This window comes from Pogona vitticeps, chromosome 7, assembly GCF_051106095.1.
Source record: "Pogona vitticeps strain Pit_001003342236 chromosome 7, PviZW2.1, whole genome shotgun sequence".
Classification (NCBI taxonomy): domain Eukaryota; kingdom Metazoa; phylum Chordata; class Lepidosauria; order Squamata; family Agamidae; genus Pogona; species Pogona vitticeps.
The window spans coordinates 4,851,786-4,878,513 of NC_135789.1; the positions used below are offsets into that span (position 1 = coordinate 4,851,786).

A 26,728-nucleotide genomic window follows, 5' to 3' on the forward strand; every position below is an offset into this window, starting at 1 on the left:
CTAAGCAAAATTCCCCCATTTAGACCATCATTTTGCGATCGCAATTGTGATTGCAAAAAGATCATTGTAAAGCAGATTCGTCGTAATGTGGGGCAATCGTTAAGCAAGGCACCACTGTATTAGGAAAAAATCTTCTTAACTGTTAGAGCGGTACAAAAACAGAAGCCATGATCTTGGGAGGTGATGAGCACTCCAACCCTGGAGGCATTCAAAAGAAAACCAGATAACTATCTGTCAGATCTGCTTTGATTTGGAATCCTGCCTTGAGCAGAGGGGTTGGGCTTGATGGCCTTCTGGGTCCGTTCCATGATTCTATGAACTCACCATCTTCATGGCCTTCCCGGGTCCTCCTCCGATGCCGGTCTTGCCGGTGGCTAATGACCGATTCGGCGCCCGTTTCGTTATCCAGGCCATCGCGGCTGCTGGCAGCATTTGGGCTGCAGGAAAAGGAGGCTCTGGGTTATTAATACAACAAGGTCCAAACTACAAATCCCAGCGGCCATTCTGCTTGGAGGGGAATCATGGGATTTGTAGTTGAAAAAAATGTTCTGATTCTCTCCACCATCCCCCCATCTGTTTGTTCGCTGCTGTCGTGGCTGCTGCTGTTGTCACTTGCGTTGTGTCAAGGGGTTTGAAAGATTGTACAGTATCCAGTGACCTGGCTCTTTTGCCTCCTCCTGACATCTGCACATCACAACAACCCTACCAGGCGGGCTACTCTTACAATGAATCTAAGGCTGCTCAGGAGGGGATTTGAACTGGATTTCACCAACAGACATTGGAAAAGATTGTTTTCTGGACTCTCAGAAATGTCCCAGCTGGTTTGGCCGTGTCAACTGATAGATTCTGGCCATGATATTGCAAAAAAAAGAGGTAACTTTTCTACGTTCTGCACCCTCGTCTCGTATTTTAACCACTGCACACGAAGACGCCCAAAGACGGAACATCCTCTTTCAGGCTGTTTCAGCAGCACCATCTGGTGGCCGAAACTAGTTTGGCATGAAAATCCATTTCTCTTTGGATTCTGTTGAACTCCGCTTCCCATCAGGCCTGGCTGAAGGTCAAAGAACAATGGGAAGTGGCATCAAACCATAGGCGGGGTGTGGGGAGGAGGAGATTCGGCATTCCTTCTGCCCAGCCTTCAAAATCACTTGGAAATGTTAAAAGGAATTTTTAAACAGTATTCTGAAACTGAATTACGCTGTGCTGCTAAGGTTCCAGTCCTGCCCACTATGCTTCCCCGGATGCCCATAATCTTTGGGCCGTTTTCCAGGTCTTTTTCCCCATTAGAAATACCTCTTCTAAGGCTTAGCAGCTACTTGGAATAAGAGCTTTTACGTTAAAATGCACTGTTATTTTTGAACCCATGCTTTGGCCTTTGGGACTACCCACCACTGGAATGTGATTCCTGAGAACGTTGTGGAAATCGAATTCAGACCTCCGGCTGAATGAGGTTCAGCGTCCCTTACTCTATATGCATTCAATACGACCAGGGAAAATAATTCTCCACTCTGGGAGTTCTACCTGACAAGACACTTAAAAATATGGCTCACCTGGGAGAAAGGCCTTGAGGCTTACTGAGAGGCCTAGCTCCTCTGAAGCTTCCTGTTCCTGCCCCAGTGTTACCTGGGAGTAATTTTTTTTTCTGAACAGGAAGCTAGGCCTAGCTAGGCCTCAACGCCTTCCAGCCGAGGCCTTTCTCCACAGTGAGGTGTGTGTGCCAAGCAGAACTCCCAGAAGGAAGAGTGATGGGATTTGTAGTCATCATCATCATCATCATCATCATCATCATACCCCCATTCCTCATAGATATTTGAAACGATCCTTACTGGAAGGAAGGGGGCCGGGAGTCTCCGATGCCCCCAGTTCTCTCGATAGGAGGGGGAAGGTCTGTGTGGCTTTCGGTGCACTGGGAACCAGCGTCTGAATGGGAGCTTTCTGCCAGGACCAGCTGAAAGAAAAGAGAGAGGGTTGGAGGGAGCATGTAAGGTAGGGCGCCTTGGCTTGCTTGCAGAGGTACCCTGCCAAGCAATTCATTCAGCCTTCTGGAAAAAGCCAAATGTGTCTCTGGCAGATAAAGGGGTGTATGAGGGAGAAGGGATGGGAACAGATGTCAGAGAGAGAGAGAGAGAGAGAGAGAGAGAGAGAGAGAGAGAGAGGAATGGCCTAGATCAGATGTTCCCAACTTTGGGTTCTCCTGATGTTCTTGGACTACAACTCCCAGAAATCCTGGCCAGCACAGCTCATGGTGAAGGCTTCTGGGAGTTGTAGTCCAAGAATATATGAGGACCTAAGGTTGGGAACTTTTGATGCTTTTGAATTGTGGTGCTGGAGGAGGCTCTTGAGAGTCTCCTGGATTGCAAGGAAAATCAAACCTATCCGTTCTGAAGGAAATCAACCCTGAGTGCTCCCTGGAAGGACAGATCCTGAAGCTGAGGCTCCAATACTTTGGCCATCTCAAGAGAAGAGAAGACTCCCCGGAAAAGATCCTGATGTTAGGAATGTGTAAAGGCAAGAGGAGAAGGGGAGGACAGAGGATGAGATGGTTGGACAGTGTCATCGAAGCGACCAACATGAATTTGACCCAACTCTGGGAGGCAGTGGAAGACAGGAGGGCCTGGCGTGCTCTGGCCCATGGGGTCACAAAGAGTCAGACACGACGACTAAACAACAACAACAAAGACTGGGAATTGCTGATATAGAGGCAAAAATAACAAAATAGAAGCAGTTATAGTTTGGGCTTATTAGAAGACAGGACGCAGGGAAAAAACTATTATGCTGGGATAGGGGAAAGGCAGCAGGAAAAGAGGGAGTCAGAATATGGGTGGACTGACTATAAAGGAAGCCACAACTTTGAGTTTGTAAAAGCTGAGCAGGACTGTTAAGGAGAAGATATTTTTGGAGATCCGTCGATCCTAGGGTTGCGGCCCCTTGATGGCACGTAACAACATCCGCCCTGATGGCCACGGAGATACGGCCAAAGACAAACAGAAAATGCCTGCCAGGAATCTCAAAACTAATGAATACATATTTAAGAGGCCTGTAAGATTTGCCAGGGTTGAGGTTTGAAACCAGCGTTGAGGTCTCAGGAAGGACGGCTTCCTAAAAGCAACAACATTGCTGTGTAATGATTGTACACAATCTACAAGTTACAGTATCTACGCAGCAGCTTGTATAACAGCTAAACGTTAATAAACCCAAACAAATTCAAGTGTTGTGGTCTCCAAAAAAGGCTAGCAGATGATCCCATTTTTTAAAAAATTAAAATCTAACTACCATCCAAGCCAGACTTTATGATCTGTTCTTCCCACCAGTCCCCCTAAAACAGGGGAATCACCCAAGTCAAATACAGAGGAGAGCGAAAAGTGAGAAGAAGCTTGCAGGGGAGGCTAAAAATAATTTTTAAAGCAGTTTTTTTTAGTTATGTTTGAAGCATAAAGTAGAACAAGGAAAGGGTGAGGACGTGCTAAAGAGTTGTAGGGAGAAGGTAGAACTGCTCAACATCTCCTTGGCTTCCATCATAATCAAAAAGGGAAAATAATGTTAAACCAGGTGTAGACAGAAGCAAGGGAAGGAAAGAAGTGGTCCAGGAACATCTTGACTGTAATTGGAACCAGGTCTGCCCATAGGTGAGCAGCATTCAAGGGCACTGAAGTAACCTGGCGAAATAATAACACGGGCAAATTTTCAGGGGAGAAGAACTAGGCAGCTACAAACTCATCAGCCTGACGTCAATACCAGGAAAAATTGGAGGATAGATGATGAAACTGTAGGTCGGAGAACACTTAGAAAGAAAAAAACTGGATTCCTTGGAAACAAGCCATGGCAGACCCATCTTATTTCGACCAGAGTGACAAGCTTGGTAGATAAGGGGAATGCTGTTGATGTAGTATATCTTGATTTCATCACATCTTCTGGTAAAGCCTGCCATGACTCCTTGCCAACAAGCTGGTTTGATGCAAGTTATTATGAGAGAGTGGTCTTCCCCACTAGCTGTGTTGGCCAGGGTTTCTGGGAGTTGTAGTCCAAGAACATCCAGAGACGTTGCCCTTCACATTGATACACAAATAATGGATCAGCTATTGTTGGAGATGACAGCAAACCATCCTGACCAGTGGCCACTGAGGACATTTCCCAGATAGCAGGTTGTCTGACCATAGTGCTCTGAAATGTGGTTTTGATTTCTACCACACATGATTGCAGAAGATTAGAAATTGCAATATTACATTGGAAATAACCATGAGTAACAGTATTTATACATACAGTGTGTATGCTGTAGTTCCCTACCCAGGAGAATCATAGAATCTGTTTGACTCAGAAAGGCTGTTGCCAACTTCAGAGTTTGGGCACAACCTTAGCCCACGGCATCCATGTCACGATCGCAGACCGAAATTATGAACAATGATCTCGGTCGATATGCCTCAAACTCTGTGCAATCCGGGACACCCCCCCCAGCCCAGATTATCTCGATTTGTTTGCAAATGTTGAGAAAGATCTTGACAAGGGCTCTGCACGGCGCCTCTCAATCCGAGAGCAGGTTGAATGGGTTTCCATCAAAATGTACGAATCGGACTGCGCTGCGGCAAGGAAATGGACACACACTGAGTGAAGGCGCATAAGGAGATAACATGGCTTCTCGGGCACCGGTTGGAGGGCAGAAAGATAACATCATCACGAGCCAATGAGAACCAGGGCCAGCTCCCCAAGCGACAAATCGGATTTTTTTCCCTCCTCTCTCTCTCTCTTTTCTTCTTAAAAGGCACATTCCTCGTGGCAGTTCTGCTCTTGGACCAAAATGGAATGCCGACAATAGCAGAACCTGCCACCAGCTGAGATGCGGCGAGTTTTAGAAACAGCATTTCTAATTTCGCTCTTTCTTTGCAGATCAAATAATACGCCGACCCCAGCAGGGTGGCTGAGTCTGTCCAAAGGAAGGAGGGATCGGCAGAAAGGAGGGGGAATTTGCAGGAACATCAAGAGATATTTGCACACTCAACTGCCCTGGGGGGGCATAGAAGCGCGTAATCTAACCATGCTGGTCCAGAGAGAGAATGTGTGGAGGGAAGAACCTGGATAAGAACTCCCAGAATCCCCTTAGCCAGAATCAGCTCCTGGCCAAGATGGCTGGCCAGGACGTTTTAAGAATTGGAAAAGTTACTTCTTCAGGTTCTGCTCCTGAGTCACTGGGCTTGGGAGGGTCATCCACTGAGAGCAGTAACCCAGGCGGCCATTTTCCAAGCGGTCATCTGAAAATAAGAAATGACAACCTTCCCTACATTTTTCAAAATCCCAAGGCTGAACTCTATCCTTCTGAAGACCCCAAAGCGGTAGTTCCCACCTGTGGGTCCTCAGATGTCCTACAACTCCCAGAAGCCTTCACCACCAGCTGGGCAGGCAGGCCAAGAATTCTGGGAGTTGTAGTCCAAGAACATCTGGGCTACCCAAGCTTGAGAACCCCTTGACCTGGGAATAGGAGTGGTGGGTTTGGACGATCTTTCCCAGAGAGCGTCAGATTCTCAGAGTGGCAGGCCAAAAAAAAAAAAAAGTAACTTCTCAAAACTTGGGAACGCCTTAAAATTGGGTTTGGAGCCTCTTCGGTGGCTCCACCTCGCCATCCAGTCAGACGGGGGCTGGGGGGGGGAACCCCAAACAGAAAGTTTAAGAATAAGTTCCTAAATGCACCCGAGCAGGCCAAGCATAAAAAGATTAAATCCTCATAAATCCGCCCCCACCTGCCTTAAAGGCACGTTACGGCATGAATCATCCTCAATTAATGTGAAGTGATGCATCGGGTTGCTTCAAATCTCTTCTTCAATGTCCCAGGACAAAAACTAAAACTAAACCAGCCACCAGCCTGACCTTGAACAGCACCCATGGCTAAGAGCCCGTCCTCATGAGCCTTCCAGTGGGCGTGAAAGTCTTCGCACCGTAATAAAAACCTGACTGAAAATCAATCCAAGCCCGTGTAAAACGGGGGAAGCCTTTTTTAAAAATCACCGAGGACGACGGGCAAGAATGGGCAGCAAGGTTGGGGGGGGGGGGGAATTCCTATTTCCAGAAACATTGGCAAAGTTTGTCTAAGATTGTCAAAGGTGCAGAGGTGGGAGGACTTGACCATGGAATGCAGGAACGCAACAAGCTGCTTGAAAGAGAACATCTACCTGTATAGCGCAGGTACACTTCATTTACGTTGGAGGCAGCTGCTCTCCAGGACCGACCGGACGATCTTATTTAGAATATTTAGACAAACCCGGAGATGCTAATCTGGAGATGCCACATCCTGGATCCAGGATCTGCTGCTACTGAGCTACAATGCTTTCCTTAAATGTTAAAAAAAAAAAAGATTCTAGCCCTCATTGTTCTAAATAAGGGACTGTTTTCAAAAGGAATGTGGAAAACGATCCTATACAGAATCAGAACACAGCTCCTGGTACCTTGTCCGCACTGACCAGCCGCCTCTCTCCGGGATTTTTAGGGACAGGTTTTCCCTGTGCGATCGGGAGAGGCTTGTGGACCGAACCTGGGGTCCGGCGTCTTGGATGGCTCCGTAAAGGTGGGACTAAAACCCGGGGCGGATTCAGAGCTCCCATTTTATTGATGTACAAGAGCAGGCCGACTTACCCAGGATACGACCCGTCCGTTGAAGCAAGGTAGCTTAGCATTGTCGTCCGAGATCTCCTCCTTCACCACCCTAGGGAGAAAAAAAAAGCACGGGAAAACGTCAAGAACGTGGACATTTAAATAAAGCTACGTGAAACGCTCAAAAGATGCTCATTGGATGCCGGTTATGGTACGTGTGCATCGTTTCCTGTGTCATCAAGCCGGAACAGACTTACAGCAACCCTAAATAGGGTTTTCAAAGCAAGTGAGATATTTAAGGAGTGCTTTTACTCCTTTCACTCCTCCAGTGAGTTTCCACGGCTGAGCGGGGATTCGAACTCTGTTCCCCAGAGTCTTCGTCTGTTATTCTATCCACTGCACCACACTGAGTACCTAGGTTATTGTATATGGCTGCTCTGTATATGTAAACCAGGTATCTTGTACACCCAAAAAACAAGACATTAAAACCCTGAGGCTGGCAGCTAGAGAGATAAAATATCTGGCGACCTGTCCTACTTCGCAGGGTTGGAAGTGCTGACGGGCAGGTTGTGTCACGGGGCCGCCAACGCTGACCAACGAACGCCCACAGAGTTCTCCAACGTGAAGGAGGCTGTGATTCTTCCTGCCCATATTGCAAACCTGCCTTTGCCACCCCATCCTGGTTCGTGTGTGTGTGTGTGTGTGTGTGCGCGCGCGCACGCAATACGATTTTTAAAATATGGCAATACGAAGACAGAGAAGGTTCCCCTTAAAGGAACAGCAGTATTAGAAACCGCTCCGCAACTGCTCAAAGGCACAACAGAGAGGAGGGAAAGATACCCCCTCGTTTAAAACGCAACACACACACCAGTCCAAGTGCTGTTCAATGCAGTGATTTTCCTGGCTAGATAGCTCGGAGGTTTAGGTCTCTGGCCGCGGAGCCAAAGGTTGTGAGTTCGATTCCCCCTGCTGTGCCTCCAAGGGAGAAGAGCCAGCCTGGGTAGCCTTGGGCCAGCTGCACCGTCCCCAGGGATCCCCCAGAAGAAAACGAACAGGAAACCACTTCTGAGTAATAACTGGATAGTTTCGGGCTCTGGCTGCGGAGCCAGAGGCTGGGAGTTCAATTCCCCCACTCTGCATTTTAGAAGAGCCAGCCTGTTTAGCCCTGGGCAAGCTGCATAATCCCAGGATGCCCCCAGAAGAATGGAAGACGAAACCTCTTCTGAGTAGTCTCCACCTGAAAAACCCGAAAAGGATTGTCGCAAGACAGAAGTGACCTGACATCACATGATTACAATTAGTACTCAGCCCTGTTACACTGAAGGTGTAAGGAACAGAATGAGGGATAAGATCTGGGTTCAAATCCCCACTCGGTCATGGAAACTCACTATTAAAACCGCTTAAATGCCTCACTTATCTTGAGAGTCCTATTAGGGTCAACGCCGACGTGACGGCACATCACAGGTAGCCTTTTAGGCTTGTGTATCAGAACCCACCAACAGCCCTGTGTTACTTTGAAGATTGCAGATTGAACCACACCTACGGATTTTCTGAGATCCTGTCCACTCAGTTTACTTACTGACTTTGACCCCACACGTTGGAAAGCAGGTCACGCTGGCTAGGACATACCTGGGAACCGTGGAGCCCAAAAGTAACTTTTCCTAGCTGTGAGACATCAATACGTCCCAGGCCACAGTTTAGAAATAAGCCCTTCATTTCCCCCCTGTCTCTGTAACATCGAGCAGAAATTCACATTTCTTTTCTACTCCCAGATTAGCTCGGTTTGGTCCCTAGAGGGAACCGTTGACTGGAAATGCAATCAAGCTTGTGGCTTTTGGATATTTACTTTTTTTAAAAAAAATCATCTCTCTTTTTTTGGGTTAACCGTTCCTTTGGTTTAAAACAAAATCATTTTAAAGCTACAGAATCCAGAAGTGAGTCTTTCAACCCTCATCAAAAGGGATAAACACAAACACAGGGTAAAGAAATTAGAGAATATCTGATCCCTTCCTGCTGTTTGGAACATTTCCTTGGAGTTTGAGCAGGTGGGATCTGCCAAACAATTTTTTGGGGGGGACTATTGCACCCATGATTCTGACCCATTAGGGTTGATGGGACCTGTTCTCCATCTGCCTCAGATTTTTTGAATGTTCGTTCAATTACTCCAGTTGCACGGCGGAAGCGCATGGAGTCACAGAACAGAATTAGCTTCAAGTTCTCCTACAGTAGTCCACCCCTTTTTCCCCTCATCAATTAGCACTTACTATCTCAGTCACTCCATCGGAGACATTAAAAGAAAGAAGGAAAGAAATGTTTCTTTACTTGCAATGAACAGATAACAGCAAACTAAAAAAATAACATGACTGCTGTCAACAACAGGGCTCAGATTTCATTGACTCCAACAGAACTCAAGAGAGGGAAAGGGCAGAGCAGAGAGGCGGGACTCTCTTTGAATCAGAGGCAGGAAAGGAACGATTGGCTAGCGCTGCTAGTGAGTGACAGTCACCACAGCCCAGGAAGGTTCCTCCTAGCCACACCTACTAGAGACAGCATGCAAGGTTGCAAAAACTCTTAACACCGTCAACATCCAGAGGGTCTCATGTCTCAGATTCCTGAGTCAGGGTTTTTTATAACAGAGATGTGAGGAGTATATGAAAGGCTTCTGGTCCACTATGTTTTTCTGAGTCTCATCATGCTGAGATTCTCGGCTGAGACCTCCCCTGGGAGCAATCACCGAAAAGGCCCTGGTGAGACTAAGAAAAGGGCCTTTCCCCAAGAGCTTATCATGCTCATATGGAGAAACAGATCCTTTAGAAAACCTCAACCAAAGTCATCTGGAGTTTTACAGGACGTTACCAACATATCTTTGAATTGCGCCCAGAAAAAGACAGGTAACCAAGTGACGATGTTGAAATGATTAATTCTCACTAGCCGACCCCCATTTGGGGCCAGATGAAGTGTCTGCACAGTCTTCAAAGGCAGGCCCAGGTAGAGCACATTACAGTAGCCTAAGAGGGATGTAACAAAGATGTGTGCCACTGCAACCACGTCCAATATCTCTGTGAATGGGCAAAGCTGGCGCATGAGCTTTAAATGCGTGCACACAGCCACCGTCAAAGCGTGGGCATCCAGCCTGCAAATACCGGAGCACACCTAAGCTGGCAGAAACCACCTTATCAAAACACAATCAAACAGGTAAAGCAATCCCACTATGTTTTGCAAAAAAAAAATTCAGTAAATTCAATAAGGCAAAAGACCATTCAGAGCCGGGAAAGTCGAAATAATCAAGACTGAACACAGTAGAGAGCAAAACCGGAACTAACATTTTCAGAAGCCACGATCTCTGAATGTCCAAAGCGACACACGCTAAAGGTATTCAACACATTAAAATTGCACCTTCCCGCAGCCATTTCAGGCGATCAGTTATTAAACACCAATTTCCACACAACCCTCTGTGCTCCACATATTTTAAGTGCACTGCACATTGCTGACTGCAATTTAATCAGCAGAACAAGTTAAAGAGGGCTCTCTCTTTCTCTGAGTAAGCAGCCTTTTAAGTTCTGCCTTGGGGAATAAAACAGGAGAAGGAATGAGCACTGAATAAATACAGCATTTACCACCCCTTTCAACTATACACATGCCCTTGTATTTGTGGCTGACAGTGGGAAGGGGGAAATTTGTATAGGGCTTCTCTGTAAACAGCCACTCGCCTGTGGCGAGTAATAATTCCTGCCAAGCAACCAGACAGAGGCGAATCAAGTGCAACGATACAGCAATGAACCAAATTATATATGCTTTTTTGCAGGGCTAGGAAAAGTTACTATTTTAGACCACAGAAACATCACCCCCCCAGCAATCAGAGCTTGGTCTCATTTTTCCTTTTTTTTAAAAAAATCACCCATTGTTCTGTGCAGTTGAATGCTGTAATGTATGCCTTTTCTGGCAAATCAAGCACAAGAAAAGTGTGTAAATTATAAGTAATTGTGTGCAGTTTGGCTTCCCCCTCCGCCCCCCCCCCCCGGAGAGGACAATGTGTAGCCAGCATGATTGAGAAATTTAAACCAGAGCGAGTGCTTTAAATGTTATGTGATGGTATATAAGCAGAACATTTTTTTGATGTTGAAAATATTTGAAAATATGAAACACAAGCCAAAACAGACCAAATCATACAAATACTAACCCGTGATAGATAACAGATACAAATTTTAACCAAAAACCCAAGTATCTGTTAGATACTGGTGTAGGATAGATACTGTTCCTAATATTCGTGTTTTTTACAGCTCTGGTGGTGTTATTTCAGAGATCTGCAGCTTATTATAGTATTTCGTAAAATTCCACAGCATTGATCCCAATGATTAAGGGGGCCACTGAAATGTGTTTCATTCAGAAACATGTTATATCTATTGCCAGGTCTCTGTTTTTTTGATATTTTTTCCCAATTCTTTATCTTCAACTCTTGCATCTCCTGCAATTGCAATGTCAATTATCCAGTCATGCCTTTGTTTATTATTATTATTATTATTATTATTATTATTATTATCATCATCATCATCATCATCATCATCATCATCATCATCATCGTGATGCCTCGCTAGACAGTTACCCCGCATGACAGTTTTTTCACTAGACATTGACTTTTTGTGATTCCTATAGGAGAATTTCGCTGGACAATGTTTGGTCCCTGATTTGCAAACCGATTTTCGCTAGACGACGATTTGCTTTTCGCTAGACAATGATTTCGCTAGACAACGATTTCAGTGGAACGGATTATCATCATCTAGCAAGGCACCACTGTACAGTATTATTATACACCAGGCACAGTCGAAATTATAAAAATATTGACTGATATGATGATGGTGATGGAACACGCTTTGCCTGAAGCCAGTGGACATTATCAGTGCAGTACATTTGCATGCATGGATATTTTAAGCAATTTCAGCAAATTTTGGGGATGGGTGGGAAGGAGAAGGGGGGACCCCGGGTTCATTACTGGTCAATTCACGCGGCAGAAGGAATACAAAGAAAATAAGCAAGCTGCGTAAACCTCTAGGGTCAGACAGGTTCGGAGTGGCAAAATGCTAGATTTGCATATAATTTAGCTGCAGATGCAGAAAAGGATGACCGGGGGGTGGAGGGGAGGTCCTCAAACAGACCGGACTTCACATGCAAAGGATTTATGCTCTGCTTGTCTTCTGCATCCCGCCCCCCAGCCATATGACGTGCCCCTAAATTTGGATCCGATGTTGGGAAATTCCACCCTGAACGTTTGTTCCGAAACCACCCTATATAACCGTGTGTTGTAACAGAACTGCAAACATGTTACGGGAAAATAGCTCAAAGGAACTACAAGTCCAATGATCCCTATAGTCTGACCAGAGGAGACTCCTTAGTGCTTCTCTGCATGATTCACTGTTCTGGCTTCCTTCAAGCAGACACTTTCCCCGTACCTCTACGACATTTTCCTCCGATCAGCAAGAGAAACGTCCGAGATTTAACAAGAAAAAGTTTGAACCCAGGGGAAAACATCAGCCGTCAAGAAAACAGGTGTCTGCCAGCAACAAACGGAGCAAGCAAGACTCCCATACAATTCAAAAGCGTCTGTCGCTTTTCGCTTAGACTCAAACCGGCGTCCTTCCTGCCACAGGTACATGCATGCACCCAACAGTGGGCAAACCCTTTCAAAATCGCTGCAAATCTGGGCATTTCAAGGCTCCGTTTACAAATATATGTACCCCACTTTGTTTACACAGAATCGCTAACTTTTTTTTATTTGCCTTCCTCCCGCTCGAACGCCGAACCGGCTCTCCCACGTTCAAGAGCACGCAAGCTGGCCGGCGCTCTGCGCCTGTCGTGGCACGTCCGACCGCCGGCTTTGGTTCGCAGGCACCCGGGGCCGATAAATTCCTCCTACTGACTCGAAAGGAAAAACAAAAACGAGTCATCGGCGCATTTGGGCCCACCTCCGCGGCCCTTTGGATGAAATCAGAACCACTTCGCTGCCTCCCAAACCCAGAAGGAGCCTCGTTATGGGTGCTGGAGTCTCTCAAAAGACCTCTGGGGAAGAGCAAGGCCACGGCAGTCCACGGGAACCCACACACACACACAAGCTTGGCAAAAATGGGGGGGGGGAGAATAATTTTTTTCCAGAAAAAAAAATAGACGTATTTTTTTAATTGTTGTAAAAACATATTACACACACACACACCATCTTTTCCTCTCCCCCCCCTTCCCAATTTGTGTTTCAAGATTTTTTGATCGTGGGTACCAGAAGCACTGTATCCCACATTCATAACCTGGTGTGTTGTTGTTTTTTTTAAGATTTCCATGATTTATAGGTGAAAGCTGTGGGTTCTGGATTTCCTCCACCAAGCTGCAGTTGGCCTGCGTGTGGACTCTTAAAGCCTGCAACCGACTCCAGGATTCGGCAGGGCTACTAGGGCCGACTGCCAATTTAGAGCCTGCCTGCGGGACGTTCCCGTACCGTTCGCCGTGATGCTTACCTCCGCCCTTCCTAGCGGCACGCTCAAGGCAGACCATAAAAAGGACAACGCATAACGCTTAAGGTAATTAGGCAAACCCCCGGAGCCGAACCTACGATTGTAAAAATATAATCCCCAAATCCCAAGGCGCATAAGCATGCGGTTCTCTCTCGCCCTATTATGTTCACAACAACAGTGAGTGAAACTGACAGGTCATCCCCACCATCATCACGCAGAACCTATCAGGGTCGCCTTGGGAGATTCTGGAGCTGACGGGAAAATTTGAACTGCTCTCTCTCTCTAACCATCATCTAAACCCAAAGCTTAGAAAGGTCATTTTTGAAGACTTTCCGAATCTTAGTGGGGAATTCTGGGTGGTGTAGTCCGAATGTTTAATCTTTCCCCCCCCTCTATCAGCTCTAGCCATGACTTCCTGCAACTCCCCCACCATAAAAAAATGTCTTTGTGGAGAATAATGAAAAGCAAAAGCTGACCCCCTGGATCCGTTAGTTAACACTCACGACCTGGGTTCGAATCCCCGCTCAGCCACGGAAACTCACTGGGTGTTGTGTGGCAATAATCAACCATCACTGAAAATCTTCCATGCCTTCAAAAGCCCTAAGAGAGTGGCCCTAAATCAGAAGCAACTTGATGACACATCACTATGGAGCCCAGGAGGGAGATTTGGTTAGCCCCAAGTCTATGGGACGATGGGAGCCATAACAACTCTTCCGAAATCTGGTTTAAGCTTCATGGGGGTGGGAGCCAAAGACGAGAAGTCGAACCTGGGTTAAAATCAGGGCAAACCCGCAAACCTCGAGAAGAGGCTACAAGGCCCCTCTGTATTTGTTCAACTGCTTGTCTTCTCTAATTAACCACGCAGAGCAGACACTCGTTAACATGCACGTACAGAGAACAGAAACTCTTGTGTCGCAATTAGAGGTCTGGGGCAGGCAGTGCAAAGCGAAAGCCCCCCCCCAAAAAAAAACACACACATTTTCTCCTACAACAAAGAAACCACGTTCATCCACGGACATGCTGGGACTCACGGCTTCCTAGGGATCAATGCAGCCTTTGGATTCCCAGGGGATCCTTCTCCACAAACACTTTGGAAGGGAACTCCGTCGGTAAAGACTTCGTGCAAACATTTATGCCCCGATGAGAAGCTGGAATGGATAAGATCTGGACCCAAAGGGGAGTACAAACCACCATTCTTGTGGATAGCACGTACGCTAGAGAATCACTATTAATCAGAGCAGAAAATGCTTAGATAGATGTCCAGAGAGAGCTTTGACTTGGCTCTGTTAGCCGTGGGATTTAATTTAGTCCTCTCTAGAGAGGATGAATCCAGATCTCTTGGGAGCTTCTTAGATGGCCGTGGCCCCTTCTCCATGAAATCATCATTTGATAGGTTCCCAACCTGTCCCTCCAATTATACAGCAGGGCGGGGCTGTTGGGGGAAGATGGGAATCGTATTCCAACACTTCTCAGCCACACCAGCTTCAAAAGGTGGATCCAGGGGGTTCAGCAATGTTTCTTTTTCTTTCCTCTAACCCTCAAATTAATATTTTCTTAATCACTGGACAGCTCGGTGGTTGAGCCAGAGGTTGGGAGTTCGAGTCCCCCACCAGGTCTCCCTGATAGGGGCTCGACTAGATGATCCACAGGGTCCCTTCCAGCTCTGCTGTTCTATGATGACGATGATGATCAAAGCCAGGTACCCTCTCCTCAAAACAGGCGACAGAAGAGTTCCTCTGACATCCTAAGCCATTTGTAGATTTACAGATAAAACCAGAAACGTCTGGGTCGTTATTCATTTTTAAGGGAATCAAAATTCCTCTCGCGCCCCCCCAAGGAGACTCGGTGAAGAAATACAGGACAAGGCAGAACGCAGCTCCTTGATCGTATGGGCCGTGACAGATCCTGCCAGGCAAAGATCCAAAGGAAGTTATTCAAGAAGATGAATAATGAAACCAAAGAAAGACAGCCACGGGGGGGGGGGGGGAGGGAGGGGGAGAGAGAGAGAGAGAGAGAGAAAGACCGAGTGGACAGCTAGCTGTTTCCATCAGACTCTGGCGAAGATGAATGACTGCATGAGAAACCCAGGCTGGCTGAAAATAAAATATATGGTCCAATCCTGCACGCAGAGGGGCACACAGTTGTCCACGCCTTTGAGCTCTCAGAATACCATCCGCAGCAAGAGCAGGAGTGGGGGGGGGGATTAATCAATATCAACGATTGAACAGCACCAGAGATTGATATAACAGCCCAGCTTTGAAAGAGACGTGTTGACTGTACTCCGCTTTCCACGGGGCTGGACTAGATGACCTCTCGCAATGGCTGGAAAGCTCCGGCGTTTAGGTCTCCGGCTGCGGAGCAGAGGTTGTGAGTTCGAATTCCCCCCACCCCCGGGTCTCCTTGACAGGGGCTGGAGCCCATGATCCACTGGGTCCCTCCCAGCTCTGTAGTCCAAAGAGGATGATTCCCCCACCCTTTCTGCAAGGCCACAGGTCAACTGCAAATACAGAACATTTTTTTGGAAAAAGAGGAGGATGGGTCCCTCAGAGAACACAGGGCGTGGGTTTTTGGACCTCTCCCGCCTGCAACGGGGTGCGCCCGGATACCTTCCTTCGCCTGCACCCATCGGGCCAGCCAACTCTTTCTGGGGAGGGCTAAAGGGGGGGGGGAAGGACGATAAGCAGAGGGAAAGCATTTGTCCATTTCCCAAGGAAAACCTTCCTAGTGTTAACACTCGACAATGTCTTCCCGGGTTCAAATTCTTCTGGGCGATTTTTGCCAAAAAAAAAAAAATATCCTCGAACCTTCTAGGTGGTCGTTTTCACACTCAGCTTGAAAAGTCGTGGGAGGATTCGACAGGGGTTCATGAGCGGTTCACGGCCATTTCCAAGCCCATCCTGCTCCCCTCTTGAGACAAGCTGTGTTGTTCTCATGCAAGCCATGTTCAGTTGGAAGGTCGCAGCTCCTCCAAGGCTGCCTGGTTGTTGGACATTCACAGGTATACTGCCCCTGGGTTTAGAAGCTCCACTATACCACCAGAGGCCCAAATCCTATTGAGATTTTACACCAGCCTCACAGAAACAGCTTAAGTGGAGGCTAATGGCCTTCGAAAGTCAAGCGATCACCACAGACGTCAGCTCTCGCGCACCAAATTGCAGCCCTCATTCCTGGCCAGGTGCTCAGTCTCGTGACAAGCACCCCACCAGGAACGCCACCGCTAGCATTTGGCTGACTCCCTGGAATCCACCGCTGGCAACAGGGCCATTTCGACTTTGACCTGAATTGACACCCTGAGAAGGATTCTAGTTAGTAATGAAAATGGTAACTTACTACACTTCAGGTTCTGGAAACTAAAAGACTAACACCACCCCCCCACCTCCTTTATTTCAAGGCAACATTCCAATCTCTGCAGTGCAGAACTGCAGCATGAGCGATTTCCAGGCTGACGAAGTTCACCATCAAAACAGTTTTGTTTTGCAATCCATCATGCTTCCCGCTAGAGCCACAGAGCCGCTGTACTCTAGCCAATGACTTCAGCTGAAAAGAAAAGAAAAAAAAGAGGAAAGGAAACCAACACCGGGCGATGGCTATGCATCATACAGATATTGGCCGAAATCCAGGCCACTGGTCCCCGCCCTTCTGCTCACCGCCGGGGAACAAAATTCAGCTATGCAACTCGTTTGCAATTGACTGAGTTTCTTTTCTCCCTGTCTCTTCCTTGTTGTTTCAGGAAATATCTGGGCTTTATGGCTCCAGAAGCAGTACTGCTAAGTCAGATCCGGATGGGCTCCCTGTGTACGGCGCAGCTTTAGACGATGAGGAAAAAAGCCAGGAAGGCAGACAAAGCTATTTGTTTTCCGGACCCGGGAACTTTGGGTGCAGCGGAAAGACCGAACTTGGCCAGCCGCTGCCTCGAGCCATCCTGCCCCTGCTAGGGCTCAGCTATGATGATCAGAGTGACTACGAGACCTATGGATTTTCCTTGGCACGTTATGTTGTTGTCCACGACCCTGGTTTTCGCTGCAAAAAATTTTTTTGGGATGGTTTGGTCTGGAACTGGCCAAGTTCAAACAACGCACTCCTTATCCACCGAAATGGACGGCTTCTGCTAAATGGACTGTCCTTTCAACAGTGGCTTCTGTGGGAACTGAAACACTCGCCGATCTGCTGTCAGGGATGGGACTTTTTGATTTCTTAGGCTACAATGCCTATCATTTCCCATTCAGGGAGTTTGATCTGACTGGCATACACCTTACAGGCACCTAAATGCGGCTCACCTGGGAGGAAAGGCCTAAAGTGAACACCTTTGTGGCTTAGCTCGGCCTAGCTTCCTGTTCATATACAAGGTTCCCATGAAGCACTGGGGCAGGAAGAGGAAGCTTGGGTGGAGCTAGGCCGAGCTCAGCCTCTTCTTGAGTCTTCTTCTTTAGGGCTCCTCAACCGGATTGGCCAGCTTTTTAGAGAAAGGAGGGCTTGGGAATCACTGGTTTAAAATGACTGGAGGTCTATGAAAGGTGGCTATTAGGCTTCCGAGTTCTTGGACTACAACTCCCAGCATGCCTCACTCCTGGCAAGGGCTTACAGGAGTGGAAGCCCAAGAACAACCGGACAGCCACACTTTGTGCCAGGTCTATCTGATTTGTTTTCTACTTTTAGTTTCATGTTCAAATGACTCTTATTTGAGTCAGCCTTGCTTTTTTGATGGAAAGGTGGGAGGTGATAATAAGGAGTTGCAGATATCAGAAATAACACCATCAGAGTTACAAAAATCAGCAATATTAGGAACCGCATACATGACTGCGCAGCTATTTAACAGATATTTAGGGGGTTTTTTGGCTAAAACTTCTATCTGTTCTGTAATACCAGTCACTGTTTTTTAGAATTTTGATTGACTGCGCCGGGTGGTTTTTGAATAATCTAAAGATCCAAAAAGCCAGCATGCTACAGGGGTTAGAAGACTGGCTTGAGTACCAGCAGATCAAGCTTCCAGTCCTCATGAAGCCATGAAACTCATCGGTTGATCTTAATCCTGCCCCCCCCCTCTCTCTCTTAAACTGCCCTGCCTTGCCGTGTCTTTGCAGGGACGAGAACCCGGTGTGGAATTCACAAGAAGCACAATACAAACAAAAAATGACCTATTGAATGACAACGCCAAAGGAGCTGTAAGAGAATAAATAAATAAATAACAGCTGGTCCGCCTGGGCACGGAAAAACCGGGCTGAGATTCAAGGTCATCGGACTCCGGCGATCTCGGCAGATGTAAACAAAGCTGCCGGCTTTCTGGCCGACACTAACACTCAAGATCCCATCAGGGAGACACCAGCCCAGCGCCCTGTTCCAGAGAGATAAAGCCACTTTGCATACTCAGCCCCCTCTGTCTTCCTGCAGTCAGTCTGAGGTCACCGGCGAGCCAACGCTGGCTGAGGCTGCTCCACAGCAAATCCAATTTTCCACCGCTGCTCCCAAGCCGGTAGTAAAATACAAGACTTTAATCTGGCAGCTAATTAGAAATGGAAGGGAATCTGCCTTTCTGAGCTCCTACTCGCAGATAAAAAAGGTAGCAGGATGGGGGAGGGAAAAAAAGGGGGGTAGCCGCCAAGCTGCCACATCATAAGGAATACAAGCTCCCATCATGCTGTACTCGGGGGGGGGGGGGAAGCTCTCGTTGTGCCTGCCGCAGCTGCTTAACAACTGCAAGTGGAAATATCGTGACAGCCACTGGCCGGCCGCTTAAACAGATCTCCAAGTCTGGGTTGTGTATCGCAACATCATTATTACGAAGGTATCTGGTGTGTGGGTCAGAGACACACTCCCACCCCTCGACAGCCAGCGGGCATTTCAGACTGCAAGTCCCATCATCCCCAGGCGGGTGATGAGAGTTGAAGCCCATCCAATCCAGAGTGTGGGGGGAATCACCAAGGGACTTTGGACTGGTCACATGTTCTCAGCTGGAGCCAGTGGAGACCAGTGACTCCAAATCCACGGGGGCGGTAAATCCACTCCGGGGTTTTGTCCCACTTTTACAGAGCTGTCCAAGGTGCTGAGCTCTCCCCCAAATTGTATTCTGCACCATGGATAGCTTCTTTAAAGCTCAGACTAAGACCAGGCTGCGTAGAGCTGGTAAGAACTATAATCTAAAGCAGTGCTTCCCAATCTAGGGTCCCTAGATGTTCTTGGACCGCAACTCCCAGAAATCCTGGCCAGCACAGCGAGTGGAAAAGGACTCTGGGAGTTTTAGTCCAAGAACAACTGAGAACCCAAGGTTGGGAACTACTTTGCCCATACTCTGTATTTAGCAAGGAGGGAAAGGCCAACAGTGCCTCCAGAGTGACTCTACCAAAGTCCCCAAGAAATAATTCTATAAGAGCTATTTTCTTCAGCATCAACAGCTTTTATGCAATTATTTCCCAGATTCCTAAAATTTGCAAGTGCAGGAACAGGCATGAGTTGTAGACCACCTGTTATTAGGACTAGAAATTCCTTAGCTGTGGGAAGCCTCTGAGTGCACAGCAGAACTCTTCCTTCATCTCATGCAAGAAGCACACTATCTTGCTTTATTTCATGACTGGGCTTCAGGATTTAATTGTGTGAAGTTGTATTTCTCAAGCACGAACCCTCCTTCCAACACTATGGCAATTTTAGCTCTTATCTTCATACAGAACATTTCTTTCTGCCAAGAATCTCCCGCTCCATTTCAGTGATCTGGCCACCTGAGGTCAAAAACCAGCCATGTTGGATAGCTCAGGGGTTGAGGTCTCTGGCTGCAGAGCCAGAGGTTGGGAGTTCGAATCCCGCCTGTGCCTCCTTGACAAGGCCTGGACTGGATGATCTACAGGGTCCCTTCTTGCTCTGCATTTCTAAAGTTATTCTCTTCACCCCAGCTCAAATCACAAGGCCAGCTTCCACCTTTGTAACAAACTAGAGAAATTGACGATGCTTGTCCATTTCACCATTACCTGCTTCTGCCCTGACTCTTACCTTGCCTTGTTGGCTTCATCTCTTCCTTTCCAAAAATTAGAGGCATGTGGAGTGCATGTTATTGTGGACTACAAAACCCAAAATCCTCCGGGGAAGCATGATCGTCGGCCTCCCAGGAACTTCTGGGGGCTGCAATCCAAAGACATAAATCTACACATCTCTAAAAAAAAAAAAATAGAACCACATCGTGGCAGTGGGGTTTGAGAAGCGGAGCAGACCGAGTGTGTGTGTGTGTCGAAAGACAGGCTGGTCTCCACTGGGGGGAATCTGTGTGTGATCAGCAAGGGCTTCCAACTCCCGGCGGTCTGATCAACAGAATAGAAAAACCTTCTCTTCTGGCTTTAGATCAAGAACCATCATCAAGTCGGTTCTGAATGTTGGTGACTCTTGGGTTTCGCAGGTAGAGAATTCTCTTAAGTGCTTTACCCTTCCCTTCCTCTAGGGGCGCTGTGGGGACTGTGCAGCTGGCCCAAGGCTACCCAGGCTGGCTCTTCTCCCTGGAGGAGAATCGAACTCCCAACCTCAGGCACCACAGCCAGAGACTTAAACCAGAAAGCTATCCAGGCAGCCACAAAAATCCAGAACACCTGCAGCAAATCAAATTTACGTTTGTGCCAAGCGTGTCGCTGAAACACCCATTCCAAGGCTGAGCTGGTGCTCAGAAGGACTTCTTCTCACAATTATGGGCCTGCTTTCTTGAGTTACTGTTTTGTGCTGAGTTCTGGTTTGTGGGGTGTGGGCTTGGATTTCTCGTGAACAAGGAGTTGAACCCCATACACTGAAAGTCTCTCCAATCTGGAGTTCGATTGTGCAAAAATCACACGGGACGAAAAGTTCACACACACAAACCCTATTTAAATGGTTGATGGTAGAGGATGTGCGGGTATTTCTTTTAGAACGATGACTCCCAGAATTTATCAGGTGGCCGGTCCTGCTACCAGAGCATTCTGGGGTTTGTAGTCCAAAAACACAAAATTACAGTAAGGGGGAAAGAGTACGCCTTCCAGACGTCACGCCAGTGCCCTGATAAGTTCTGTGTGTTGGCACTCGTGACGAAAGTTCACACAGCGGTGCGCCAAACGAGAATTTAAAAGAGGCAGTTGACAGCTCAACCAACCGGTTCCAGACGGCTTCCAAAGACTGGGGCGGGTCTTTTGTGAAGGTAATGGTTCTTAATTGCCCATTCAGTCACCCTCAAAATAATCTGCATCACAACTGGGAAAAGTAAGACATCAAGATACAGTACATTTTTCTATGCAAATCACTCTATCTCCCTATCCTCGTGCGGACTGCACCAACACTTACGGCAATTTCAGGGGGTGGAAGTCGTTTTTCTGGTCTGGATATTTTTTTAAAAGGTTAACTTTTTAAAAAATTAAACCGGAAGGAATCAGAAGTCCACTTCTAGCTTTGAAGACTTGAACAAGCTACGTTCCACAAGGCTTCCTTCTCGCTTCTGCTAGGCCCAACCTTTCGTAAGCGATCTGTCAGGCCGTGTTTACCGTACCAAAAATAGACGCAGGTAGAAAACCCTTCCAACACAGAAGGGAGGAGAGTGATTTTATGACCCAGAGAATATTAAATTTCAAATGCTGATTCACGGCAACATGAAAAGAGCTGGGGAGCGAGGCTGGCAATTCTTTTTAATTATATAAATGCCAACAGATCGCGGCGTGCGGAACCTGATCAAAAAGATCTGGGAAGGCCGGGGTGTGTGGGATTACGAAACGAGCTTTGGCGATTAATTTAGCCCTCTTGTTTTCTTACCAAAAAAAGTTAGCGCTGTAACAATGAGTTTTGCTAGATTGAACCAAGGGTTATTCAAAGTCTATATACAGTATTTCCAGCACGGGACTGCTGGGGGCCTCCAGGAAACTCATTTCCAGAATGAAAACAAGGGCGTTTCTTTTTTAACCCCCCCAGCATCTGGCAGTATAAGGTACACTGCCTCTAACCATGGAGGATCTATTAGCCATCCTTGGACTAAATCCACTCAGTCAACATTAACCAGAAGCACTGTGTATTTCAATTTATCTCTGCTGCTTACAACTAAGATTGGAGCTACTTCATCACTATTATTTATTTACTAATTTATTTATAACATAGGTTGGCATATTTATTTTAGCAATAATATTTTGAGAACACTCTTCATTAAAAGGCTGTCATAACAGACAGACTTCTCCTTATATGCCATCAAATTGCTCTGACTTGTACTGACCCTAATATGGTTTTCTAAGTGAAATATTTAAGAGTGTTTTCCTACCCCAGCAATAAGTTTTCACAGCTGAGTGGGGATTTGAACCCAGGCCTACGGAAAGTCCTAGCCTGTCACCCTATCCACTACACCACACTGGCTCTCTTGATAGACTTACCCTCCTCAAATATCTCCCATTGCACTCTCCCTCTAAGTTCACAGTTAGACCAACATCTTGTGGCGTGGAGTTCCACAAACCAATTACATGCAACACCGCAAAACTCAAGGCGTTATTCCCAGAAACTAGAAAATGCTGCGCAAGGCTATTGTATGTAAATTTGTACAGCTTTGGTACAGGTGTCTACCCACGCATTAAACCCCTCCCAAGGCAGTAAATCCCTTATCAAACTTAGTGGTCAGAAAAATCGCTGGAAATTCAAGGGATGGGAAGGGAAAAATGAATCCTTGGTTTCTGATGGAGGGTGGGGCAGATAAACTGAAATATCCCATTAGATACATGACAAATGGGGCTTCTCCTTTCTAGCCAAACCGACTTCTATGTTTTGTTTATATACAACGTAGGGAGACAGTATACAGATCATTTGACACTAGCTATCCACATTGTTTCAGGTGGTGGTGGTTGTTTTTTAAAGTGTAAAAAAGGCAGAGAATCTCCTATCCAGAAAAAAAAAACAGGCCCGCTCCGGTGGTGGTGATCAACCTGTACCACATCAATAAAAACATGAAAGCAGAAAGCTAGCACCTCAGGGATAGGGCTTCCCGCCTATTTTTCTACAAGCAGGGTGCACATGCCTGTGTGTGTGTATGTATATATATATAAAAGGATTCGGGTCTGTGAGACTGCACCTTTGGTCATACTGTATGTGGTACAGCCCTGACCAAGGCCTGCCCCTTCAAGGAGAGGTAATAAGATTCCCCCAACATAGTTTTAAAAACTCAGCCTTCTTTGCTTTTTCTACACTTGCTCCCTAATGGGTTTTATTCCGTTTTCTGTTCCTGAGATTTCCTTCTCCATTTGGGCCCAAGGCCGGGTCCGTCCTCCTTTCCTTTACAACTTTAACCTTTCAACGAAAGCCTTTGCGAGGTAGGACAGGCCGAGATGCAGAGGCGGGGCCGAGAGGACCTCGGGCCTCAGCGAGGACTAGAACCTTGATCTCCCCTGACCCAGCCCAATGCTCTGCCTCGGACACCAACCACCCTCAGCTCTTCATCCTATGAAACCTGACCTTTCCAGACAACTAAGACATAATAGCAACCTCAGGGTTTCCTCGGCTATACACCCCTTGTTATTTTTCCCGTTTAATGGGGCACCAATCCGCCCCAGAGCCTGCCGGGCACCGATGTGGCGATGCACTCAGTGTTGACGGCGTGATCCGCCAGGGTGACGCGAGTTTCCTTTCTCCTTCAACTTTGCAAGGAGATTCCATACACACAAACGGATGTCTTCCCGGGCCTTAAGATTTCGAAAGCAGCTCAGGATGAAGGAGGAAATGTCCTCAAGACCGCCTGGGTGTGAAAACCTTCCAGCCCATAAATTCTGTGGTTCAAAAGCAGGGAATGAGGGAGGGGGGGATTCCCTCCACACCAGCGATCCTTTCCTTCTAGACACTGCCCAACCCATATTTGATGGGTCCTGTCCTTGCCCTCTGCAACCCCCCCCAACACACACACACACACACAACCTGGACTGGCACAAAACACAGCCCCTGGACACAATGGCAGGAACCCCATCACCCCCCCTCCACACAAAACACGCAAACAAGACACTCTTCCAAAATTTGAATTGATGTGCGTCTCCTTCTGATAATCTCCCAGAGGAAGGCCCACACACAACACACAACCTCTGGATTTTGGGGGGGACCCGAATCTCGACCCAACCCAACCTCTGTGGGTACGGCAGGCCCCCGCTCCAATCCCCCCAGGCCTTGAAAGCTGGAACTCGAACCCGTCTCCCCCTCCAGAAACCCCCACCCTGGTTTCCTTCACTGCCCCAACTTTTCCCCCACACTCCTTTTTTAAAAAATTATGTTTTATCCTGGCGATCTGGCCCTGCCCAACCTTTATCCAGAGGGGGCACCCCACACAGCCCCGCCTGGCTCCTGACACCCCTTCCCTTTGCCACCATGATGCCCATTCCCCACCCGCTCCAAAGTGGGGTGCTGGGTGCGAGGAACCCCCCCCCTCTGCTTTGACCCTTCTAAGCACCTCTAAAAAGGAAAAACCAGAATTCGTCCTGCAATCCTGGGCTTTTGACAAATGCTCTTTTCCAAAGGCCAGGAGCCAGAGATGATGTGTTTATCCAGGAAAAAAAATAACCCTGGATCCTTCAAAAACTAGCAACTGATACAGCTGGCTTCCGAAACCCCCCCCCCCAAAAAAATTACTCTAAAAGCAGGTGTTCAAGCAGGAAAATTAAAAAGATTCCTTAAACAGCTCCAGGTTTGGCACCTTTCTTAAATCCATTTAAAAACCACCTTCCTTCGAGAGATGGGGTTCCCCCCCCAATCTCTAAACACCGACAGATCGCGGAGAAATCTTCCCAGAGAGGAGGAGGAGGAGGATGGGATCCCTTACCCGAAATCCTGGTCCATGGATTTGAAGAAGAATTTGTAGCTCTGCACCGGCCGGTTGCTGAGGACATTTTTGAAATCCGCCAAAGTCACTTTTTCCGGGGCCACCGGCAGTTTGACCAGGTAAGGGGTTTCTTCCTCGTCGATGTGATAAATGATTTTGGTCTCCGCCATGGAAGAAGGGAAAGAAGAAGAAAAAAAGAAGGGGTGGGGGAAAGGAGGAAGGGAATGGACAGGGGAAAAGGGGGGGGGAGGGCCGGGAGAAAGGAGGAAAATAGAAAGACAGCTACCCAGCGGCCGGCCGGAGGTGGGGAGGGAATAAGAAAAAAAAAAGGGGGGGAAATCAAGGCCAAATTCAAGGCGCCAGTCCCTGCGGTGCCTTTTTGCTTTTTAAAATATTTTCTTCTTCTTCTTCTCTCGCAAAGCGGGGGCTGGTCTCCAAACAGGAAATGTCAGCGGCGGGCGAAATGCTACCGTATCAAGCCATGCACAGAAGAGGGAAGGGAAAATATATATATATATATTGTGTGTCAAGCCCTGCACTGCTCTCTAGCTGCTCCGAGGGAGAAAGACACCTTCGCGCCGGCTCCCGGGCAAGACGCCTTCCCCCCCCCTCTTGGCTCGGTCTTGGGGGGTGCGGACGGACGACCGCCACGAAACCCCCCCCCCCTTTTATTTCTTTTTTCTTTCCCTGGCCAGCTAGGATTTTTTTTAAAAAATCAATTTTTAAAAAGGTTTTTTTTTTGTCTCCCCCCCCTCCCTTAAAGGCGGCGACCCAACCCCGGGGGTGGGGGGGGTGCTCGATCTTTTCTGGTCAAAGCCCAAGAGATCGCCTTGTGGGGGGAAAAAAATGAAATCAGAGCCGATTTTGCGCGGCGGCGTTCGGGTTGCACGCTCTGAAAATGAAAATAAAAGGTGTTGCAATGCGGGGATCGATCCGGCGGGTCCCCCCCTCCCTCCACGGGCTTGCAAAAGAGGGGGGGTTGTTTTTTTTCCGCCTCGGAGGCTGCAAAGAGCAGATGGACAAACCCCCCAGCTGCCTCGGGCGAGCCATTAAAACATCTTTTCCCTCCCCAAAGTCCTTTTTTATTTTTTCCTCCGAAGGAGCCGCCTCCTCGCCCACGCCGTTTAAAGGGACGCGGCTCAAACTCGGCCATATACTGTATACACACAAAACGGGCTTTTTTTTTGGAGGGGTGGGAGGGATAAGTGCGCATGCGCGGAACCAGGATTTTTTTTCCTCCTCCCCCCCCGGGTTTTTTTGGGGGGGCAGCCTCTTGGCCAGAAGACCACCACCCCCTTTCATAGATAAGGCCCGTTAAGGGCTTCTCTCTCTTTTTTGAGAAATAAAATCCAAACACGCAAGATCTCTCGGGTTCTCTCAAGGATTTCCCCCGGGGATCGTGTGATTGTCTCCTGCCGCGCGTCTCTTGGTCGTGGGGAAGGGTTGAAGCGCAGGCGCGGGTGTAAAAGAGCAAACACAAGGCTTTTTGGGGGGGGTATTTCCTTTCTCTCCCCCCTTCCCCTCTCAAAAAGAGGGTAGACTGAGAAAAAGGGGAACCTTACCCCCCCCCCAAAAAAAGAATCGGGGAGATGGCACCTTAATAACCCCCTGCTGGGGCCACCAACCTCCAACTTAGGGGGACCCTTGTAGGTAAGGGAGATTTTTAAGTAATGGGTGTATCACTTCCAGCCCTCAAGTAAGTTTTCTTGGGTTAGAGAGGATTTGAACACAGGTCTGAGTCTTAATAGACAGCTGCTCTATCCACTGCCCCACACTGCCTTTCCTATGGGAACTGGCTTTCAATGCAAGCGGGGGGGGGGGAGAGGTTGGTTTTTTAGGAGAATTGTACCCCTGGAGGCCAATCATCTGGGTTTTGCAAAAAAAG

General features: G+C 47.7%; 1 protein-coding gene across 3 annotated transcripts in view; it reads right to left on the bottom strand.

Moving 5' to 3' along the window:
- The window catches only part of DVL1 (dishevelled segment polarity protein 1), a 58,849-nt gene extending 32,808 nt beyond the window's left edge, over positions 1-26,041 (bottom strand). For all 3 annotated transcript variants that reach the window (XM_020782304.3, XM_020782303.3, XM_020782305.3), the window contains exons 1-4: positions 24,844-26,041; positions 6,622-6,691; positions 1,830-1,951; positions 325-437 (exon numbers count right to left, since the gene is read on the bottom strand). In XM_020782304.3, the coding sequence (XP_020637963.1) occupies positions 325-437; positions 1,830-1,951; positions 6,622-6,691; positions 24,844-25,013 (475 nt within the window). In that variant the 5' untranslated portion in view covers positions 25,014-26,041. The remainder of the gene's footprint in view (positions 1-324; positions 438-1,829; positions 1,952-6,621; positions 6,692-24,843) is intronic.
- Positions 26,042-26,728: the final 687 nt, after the last annotated feature.